Consider the following 9,002-nt stretch of genomic DNA (forward strand, 5'->3'; position numbering starts at 1 on the left):
AACATTAAATCCCCTCAAAAAATAATTGTAGACATACGCACATATGTTTATAGCATATTCAGTATAAGAATTTACATGAATTATTTAATTTTAAGAGACAAGTTAACGTTATTTAAGTTTTTCTTTTTCATTCGAGTATATAATATGAAGTTATTTATATAAGTAATTATTGCTTAACAACATTATACCATAAAAAATATATTCTTAAATATGGTAAGACCAACAAAATTAATTTAATCACTCACTTTAACAATTTTAATATTAAAGTAAATTTTTGTTTATAATACTTAATCTATATAAAATTATAAGACTCACAAAATTATAATAAATAATTCATAAATAATTATCTATTGTAAATGCTATTATATATAAATAATAAATAATGTTTGTGCCTTTGTGCTCACGTCACGATATATATATATATATATATATATATATATATATATATATATATATATATATATATATAAGTATAATTAGTGATAGTTATTGGCTTCCTGGTCTATCATAACTTTATTTCCTATTAATATTTTTATACTTTGCAAAAATTATGATTGTCTTTAATTACTTCACCCGCAATTAACAACGCTTGAAAGACTTAATTAAGGAAAGGGTAAAGCAAGCAATTGACGATAGACCCATTTCTACTGGGAAATGTGGGGAGGTTAAGTTTATGAAGGTGATGAGGATCTTTCTATCTTAGTTCATAATTCATACATTGGGAGTTGCAAAATAAGATCCCTTCCATGTGATGTGAGAAATCTTAATTTTAATTTTAATATAATCTTTTGCTCCAAGTTGATACACATTAACTGAAAAACAGGATTAAGCCCTTGGGTCCTGAGCCACGTGGCCCCTTTTCCATGTGCTATAAATGACTTCACTTCCAAGGGGCAGGGCTTGTTCAATCCATTGGCTTTAATTTTGTGGAGTCATTTAGAGATCCTATGCCACGGACTTTAAGTGAATTTCAAGTTCAAGAAAAGCCACATATAGTCTTTGTTCACATCTCTATCTTAATGTTTTTGTCTTTTACATTGTCACGCACAAGTAAAAGAATTTAGATCTAATTAATAATATTAATTGTTGAATTTGGGTACCCTTGTTGTTGGTGTCTGACTAGCTAGACTTTACTTGAGTTTTGTAAGACAAGTTCAATATGGAAGATTACTAGTCTATTTGCCGGACGAAGAAGCATGTTAGCATCTAGGTTCTACGCTAGATAGAAGCTAATTTAATCTAGTAAGCTAAGGTACTGGATAATGAACTCAAAGATAAACAATATTAATATGGCCATCTTAACTGAAGACATTAATTAGAACATGCATAATCCATCTTATTAAAGGAAAATTCTAAATAGTACAGGACAAAAGAATTTTACGACAAACTTTATCTTTTTTCTTTCTTAATTTTTTTAATTCAAAATTAACCATCCTATTTTGTATTGAATTCGTGCATAAACATTCGTACTATATAGTAAGTATGCTTAATTATTAAATACTTTTAAATAGTTAACAACAAGTGGTATGTAATTTTCATGCTTTTATAGTAATTTCTTTAATGAGTACCCTTAACATTTGTCATGGTCATAGTAATATACTTCTATTTATTTATATATCATTTTTTTCTCATTTTTTTACTATAACATATTTGGCATATATCATAATTTTTTATCTTCCTTGACAAACAGACAAAGTGAGTAATTAAGAAAATAATAATTAGTATTATCTTATAGTTTTAAAAATAATAAAAAAATAAATAAACGAATTCTTCTTTCAAAATATAACAAATAGGGAAGGAACATTACAAAAGGGTGGCAGCTGAGTTTGAATTAACCTAGTAGAATGCCACAATCCCAATGCATGTACTGTTGAACATGTTAGTACAGTTGTCTGGGTGCAAGATAATAAATAAGCTAGCACACTTGGGTGCCATTTGTCAGTAAGAGATCAATAATCATTTAGGAAAAATGTAAAAAACAAATCTCAAACTGACAATGAGAACTGTTTGATCTTATAATTGAACCGTACTTAATCCTTTTTGTTTATACTATAGGTTTCCTCTTCTGATCTACGCCAAGTATTAAAGTTCTTTCAATAACAAATGAATATACCCATAACTGGTTTTATTTCGTATTTCTTAATTGGGTTCGTAATAAATTTGAAACAATTTGCAAACAGTGTATTTATGCTTTGTGTAGTTGCATTTAATTGTACATGTGCTTCAACCTTCAAGTGACAGGATGCATCTTGTAATTAAAATATAAGGAGCAACTAGTATATTTGAAAACTCACCAAAACAAAAAACTAATATATTTGAAAGCGAGGGATTAAAAAAAATATCTATATAAAGTGGGTGTCTGTCTTCATGTGTTAGGTGGGTTCAATTTAAAACGGGCCCAAATATTGTGGGCTCAAATGGTTTACCATCAAGATCAAATGAGATAGATGTTGTTTAACAGACTTTTTCTTCTTTATGAGCATAAAAATGAATCATTTTTTTAAGATATCAAAGGTAAAAATTAAATTTTTAAATAAGATTTTAGTCCTTGAAAGTTGGAATATTTTTTTATGGGCAAATATTTGTTAGTTGATATTTTTTGGTTAGTGGAAGATGCAAATACACGATTTCCCCTCCCCCCGCTCCCTTCTCCCACCACAAAGACAATCTTATATTTCTTAGTCCTCAAAATATTTGATATGAATTAAAACCAAATAATCTACATATTATAAGAAATAAAATGAATAATAGATATATTAGAAAGACTAAAGATACAATAGTGCAATTTATTCTAAAAAAAATAGATATAATTCAAAATACTCAAATTACTTTGCTACACGCTTAGATTTAGGTAAAACCTATAACTTCAGAGTCATTAATGACTTTCTTTTTTGAACCTCCTTGTGGGTATTTTTGAGTCGGAGTCAAAGATTAATTCCTTAACATATTAAAATTTATTTAAGGTTTTGATTTCTTCTAACATTTTTTTCAAAGTCATTACTACACTAAATTCTTATACCTCTCAAAAAATGTCGAATGTGAGTCAAATAATTCAAAATAGTTATTTTTTGCTATTGAAAGAAGACAGTTGTGTAGTTATCATATATTGTTGATAATCATGAGTTAATTGAAGTAGAAATGATAAAAAGATTATTTCCTATTGATTAAAGTATAGTTGTTGAAAATCATTCGATTTGCTTAGAAGAGTTATTCAAAATTTTGCTGAATACTTGAGTTTATTTACAAGTGTTTGGAGGTTTTCTAGCAGGTAAGCAATATAGATTGTCCTTTCTTAGTTCAACTAGATGGAGAATAAATGAATGAATAGTTTCAATTGGTTTACTCAAACGTCTGCACCTATGCAGACTATGTACACATTTGTTTTTTAGCTAGCACTAACTCTAATGCTTCTAAACGTAAAAGCAATAACTAGGACTATGTTTGAATTTCCGTTCAAAATGCGGTGCACGAATTCTAAGATAAATCTAATGATCCACAAACTCAGTTTTATAAATCTCATTTTGCCTCAAAAGTTTGTTTGCAACAATAAAACAAGCATGCACTAGTGATTGATTAAACCCACGATCAAGTGTTTTTTAACATAAAATCAAACATGCTCTTCTTTACTTAATAGTAACACCTAACAAGTATTTCATTTTTCTGAGTTCTTTTCAGAAACGATGTTACAGAGATAATTTGGGTTTACTCAAAAAGAATCCAATTTTTTTTTCTTAAAGACGTTTAAAGCCTTTGATAAAACTCGCTGTGATTACTTACATTTTTATTAAAAGAAAAACTCAACTAATAATAGGGAGAAGTACACGCCTTTGCCAACTTCAATATATTTTGTGATGATTTAGGAGTAAAGAACCATATTATGCTCCTCACTATAATGAAATGACAAAGAAAGAACATATCAATTCTTTAAATAACAAGATGCATGATGTTAGGGGTCAAGTAGTCTAAAGGCCCAATTTAAGCAACAGAAAATGGGTGGTACAAATCAATTGTGTCAACTAAGATTTGGCAAGAATATACTACAAAGGATGGGAAGGGAAAACAATGAAGGTGACTCAATTCACAGGTAACTATGGAAAAGAGGTCATGTGTAAGACCCTTACTGGGAGGGAGGGAGGGAGGGAGGGAGAGGCTGCTTTGTGACTCTAGTTCTGCATCTTGAGGCTGTAAGCTAGGCATAGGTGCAACTTCTCCATCATCTACACTTTTAGCAAGTATCGGCCAAGTTCTTGACTGTGAGGCTGTGGAAAAGATAGAGCTTTTCTTTTGTACAAATAATTAGTATTACTTTATGGATCATTAGTAATTAATTTTTATTAACTTGCTGATAATCAGGTAGACTTTCTTTAATCTGTTGTACATCTAATTTGATATTATCTAACAGTTCCTAATGCATGCTCCAAGGGTAGCTCTTGTTTAACATGGTCCATCATAAGCAGAGCCTGATAATAAAATGTTACTACCAAGTATCTTAATCAAATAAATACAAGATTTATATTGAAAACCACAGTAAAAGTGCATTAGTATACTATCTTACAAAAACTTTTTTTCTTTTTAATTCTTTAAGCCACTGGTTAGTATTCTCCAACCTTTTATTACAGATATAGATAAACAACAATAAGAACAGTTTGAGAGCAACAAGCATCAGCATAATGTGACATCACCGACATAGTTACAACTTGCTCTTCCTAACAGGCCCCATCTCCTTTGCCTTTGTCCTCAGCAACTGCTTCTGTGTCTTGCCAGTAGCAGTCTTGGGCAACGGTCCAAACACAACCGATTTAGGAACCCAATAAGCAGGCATCTTGGACCTACAGAACTTAACTATGTCCTCAGCCAAAATTTTCTCATTAGTAGAAGCAGCACCATCCATTCCTGCAGGCTTGAGTGTCACAAACGCACAAGGTGATTCACCCCACTTCTCATCAGGCCTTGCCACCACTGATGCCTCAAGCACTGCAGGATGAGAGAAGAGAACATTCTCTACCTCAACACTGCTTATGTTTTCACCACCGGAGATTATTATGTCCTTCGACCTGTCTTTGATTTCTATGTATCCGTCCGGGTGCTTCACGGCCAGATCCCCGGAATGGAACCAGCCATCTGCAAAGGCCTCCATATTCGCCTTGCGGTTCTTTAAGTACCTATTAGAGTAATAAGGACTAAATCACTGATTACTATCTAATCTAATAATAAATAACAGAATAATATGTGATCTTAACGGTACCCTTTCATCACTGCATTGCCCCGCATCACAATCTCGCCAACACTGGCGCCGTCAGCAGGAACTGGCTTCATTGTTTCTGTGTTCATGACTTCTAGGCCTTCCAGGGCAATGTACCGAACCCCTTGCCTTGCGCTGAGCCGGGATCGCTGTTCGATAGGAAGTGATTCCCACTCTGGCTTCCAGGCACATATGGTGGAGGGGCCATAAGTCTCTGAGAGACCGTAGGTGTGAGTCACACGAAATCCTCGTTCGGACATGGCACCAATTACAGATGGAGGAGGAGCAGCACCAGCAGTGTTCACATGTACAACATGGGGTAGAGGAAGGATGGCTTCCTCAGGAGATGCATTCACTATTGAGTTAAGAACCACTGGTGCTGCACAGAAATGAGTCACTTTGTATTTGGCAATGGCTGCATATACTGCCTTAGCTGTTACCTGTGTTATTGCAATAAGTATGCAACATTACAACATATGTTAGTCAAAAAGAGAGTAGCCTATTTGAAATATAATAAAATTGATGGGAAAAAAGGTTATGTACTAATACTTTGTTTGTTGAATTTTACAATAACTGCCTTAAAGATAGCATAAAATCATTTTACGTGCTTCACCGTTAAACTTACAAAAATTTATGTACTTTCGAACTTTCAAAGTACAATGTTATCACCAGTCAACCAACCAAAAAATAAACAGCAAAAACATTATTGATTTAGAAGAACTCTGGAATCCTATTCAGATTAACTATTTGAGTTCAATATGAACTAATTTACTTTTTCAACCATGTCACTGTTATGGAAGAGACTCACAATCATGTGGTCAATGAAGCAATCATCTATTTGACCTACTAACATTAACCAAAGCATCAAACTTCAAGCTAGAATTGGAAATGATCAATAAGGCAACAAAATTAGTCCTAACCACTCCAACAATTGCTGAGCAGTGAGCACAAAGTACAGAGAAAAACCTATTGACTTACCTGCCGGAGACAAATATTTGTCCCACAAAGAGCAGCAAGTGTCCAAGGATAGCACCAGCCATTACAATGAAACATGGGAAGTGTCCACAGATACACAGCACCTTCATTCATTCCCCAATGAAGAGCACCACTCAGAGACATGAGATACGCCCCTCGGTGGTGTAACACCACACCCTTAGGACTAGCAGTGGTACCTGATGTGTAACCCAAAGCAATGCTCTGCCACTCATCCTGAGGAGGCTTCCACTTGAATTCAGGGTCACCACTTTCAAGAAATTTCTCGTACTCAACGGCTCCTTTGGCCAAAGCATGTGTGAGAGCCTTGGGGTGGCAGTTTTCATCATCACCTATGACAATTAAAATTGGAGGCTTAAAGCTTTTGCTTTTCTCGGACCAGATTTTCAAGGACTCTTCCGCCACGGTGAAGAACTCTTGATCCACGATCACGGCCACGGCGGATGAATGAGCAAGAAGGAAAGCTATTGCTGGTGCGTTTAGACGAATGTTAATGGTGTTCAACACAGCTCCTGCCATTGGAATTCCAAAATGAGCTTCATAAATGGCTGGAATGTTGGGTGCAATAACAGCCACCTGATGGCAGCATTACATTAGAAAACTACATTGACTGAACAACACACTTTAATGCAACAAAAGAAAGAAACATCAACAGAAAACTTATACACAATAGCAGAAATTATTACATGGTCTAGAACTATCATATTCATAGTACTTACTAAAAACAAGAGTTGTTTAACTTTTTTTTTCTGACAGGAGAAAATGACACGAAAAATTATTGTTTAATTAATAAAATTATACTAAAAATAGCATTTTTTAAGCATGATAGGATCCGTAAAATTAATTTAAATATTTATTTTAACAACATTTAAATTAAAGTGAATTTTTATATAGAGTATTTAAATTTATGTCAAATTATAAGACTATAAATATCAGCTTCCCTTAGAGATGCTCTAATCTTTTGTATGATACGTATTATTAATTCTTTCTGGACATTTGGTGGTCTCAGGCCACGTACGTGCATGAATTAGAGTGCAAATTTAATCGGCAGTATTTGCATGTTGCCATAATAAGTGAACAAGCTAAATCATATCTTCTGGATCTAATTGAATAATTGCTTAAGAAATAAGAATATAGAAAGACAAATTAGAACACCAACGATAACATGCATGCATGTTAATTGATAAACTGATTCATGAAAACACGTAAACAATTAGAGGTAAGCAAATAATTTGAGGGTGTAAGAGAGTTACGTACAGTGTGGCCGAGACCGATGGAATGTTTAGAAAGTGCAGAAGCGAATCGACGGCAGCGCTGGTAAGTCTGGTGCCACGTGTAGTGCCGTGATCCGTGAACCACGGAAGTTCTGGTGGGGTGGACGAGAGCTGCTCTTTCCAAGAACCATAGCGGGGTCAAGGCAGTGTGGTTGGCGTTGTTCTTGGGCAGATCGTCTATGTCGCGGCCCACACCCATTTCTTACACCTCTCTCTCTCGCTCCAAGTAGAACAACACTGAATGAAAGAGTGTGGGGTACGAGGTTGTGTGAATATTCTGCAATACCCTCACCAAATGTTTGATCATTACGATGATGAGAGGATCTATGCTGTGGTGTTTGTTTATATATGGAGAAATAGCACACAACATTGGGTCATTGACGCTGACGGCTCTTGATAATCCAACGGCTCTTAAATAAATACTATATATATTATGGTGCAGATGGCAATTTCATTTTTGCTTTTCTTTCAATTTAGACCTTAGATGGTTCAGTTGCATGTTTCATGCGACGGTGAGATTTATTACGTTAGAGTGAGTGAACTTGTGTGCTTTTTTCGCAGTTTTCACCTCCAATGTGCAACTTCGTTTTTGCGTTCTCTTCTGCTTTGCTGCTTCCACTGGCAGAGGTTTTCAATTTCACTTTGAAAACCAATCACAACAGACAGCAAGTTACTGTTACCAATAATATACTTTCTTTAAGTTTGCTTTTCCAACATCGTTAACATGCATGATGCATTGCTCATTCTTTCTATTTCAATACCTTCCTAAGTTCCTCCTATACCATTCTGTCAGCATCACCTGTTTGGCAAGTGGCAGAAGTTCTATTTTTTTTATTTTTAATAAACTGACCTAATTCCAAGCTACAGTACATTACAAGGTGTGGAGTGGAGAACTTTATATCTATTTTAAGTTATGTGTCAAAAAAGTATTATTTGAAAACAATGTGAAAATTTTCATAAGGACTCAGTATTTTAAATTAATTTATAATCAAATTTATTTAAAAGAAACGACTGCAGTTCATTTTTTTATATTATCTATTTGCTATATTCGTTACATTATTCATTATAAAAGAAATTAAATCTTAGTCTTACTATAAAAAAAAAAAAACTACATTTATCGGCATCAATAATTCAATTACCTTCAAAATGAATGTTGAAAAATATCAAAAAAGATATTACTAATATTATTGATTTATTTCAATTCATCATACTACATTAGAGCATAACGCATAAAAACTTACCTACTAGATCAAAATATTAATATTTAAAACTGAAGTTTGGAAAACTTGATACCTTGAAACCATTTCACAGATTTTCCTTGTTCAACTATTAGTTAATGTCTAACCACGACCAAAAGTAATTTCATTGTACAAGTTCTTGGGTTGGTAAAACAATCAACTGAAAAAGTATTATTTTTTAATTAAAAAGTAATTTCTATGCATCTAAAACTATTTAGTTGCGCACTTCTGCATTTAGCATGCAGCACCATCACA

General features: G+C 33.5%; 1 protein-coding gene across 1 annotated transcript; it reads right to left on the reverse strand.

Moving 5' to 3' along the window:
* Positions 1-4,450: 4,450 nt before the first annotated feature.
* Positions 4,451-7,831, reverse strand: LOC100777882 (acetate/butyrate--CoA ligase AAE7, peroxisomal). Its single transcript, NM_001414516.1, has 4 exons — positions 7,493-7,831; positions 6,221-6,811; positions 5,246-5,682; positions 4,451-5,162 (listed from the first exon to the last, which is right to left on the reverse strand). The coding sequence occupies exons 1-4, from the start codon at positions 7,706-7,708 to the stop codon at positions 4,691-4,693; spliced, it is 1,716 nt and encodes a 571-aa protein (NP_001401445.1). The 5' UTR covers positions 7,709-7,831; the 3' UTR covers positions 4,451-4,690.
* Positions 7,832-9,002: the final 1,171 nt, after the last annotated feature.

The sequence above is a fragment of the Glycine max genome, chromosome 9 (genome assembly GCF_000004515.6).
Source record: "Glycine max cultivar Williams 82 chromosome 9, Glycine_max_v4.0, whole genome shotgun sequence".
NCBI classification, from domain to species: Eukaryota; Viridiplantae; Streptophyta; class Magnoliopsida; order Fabales; family Fabaceae; genus Glycine; species Glycine max.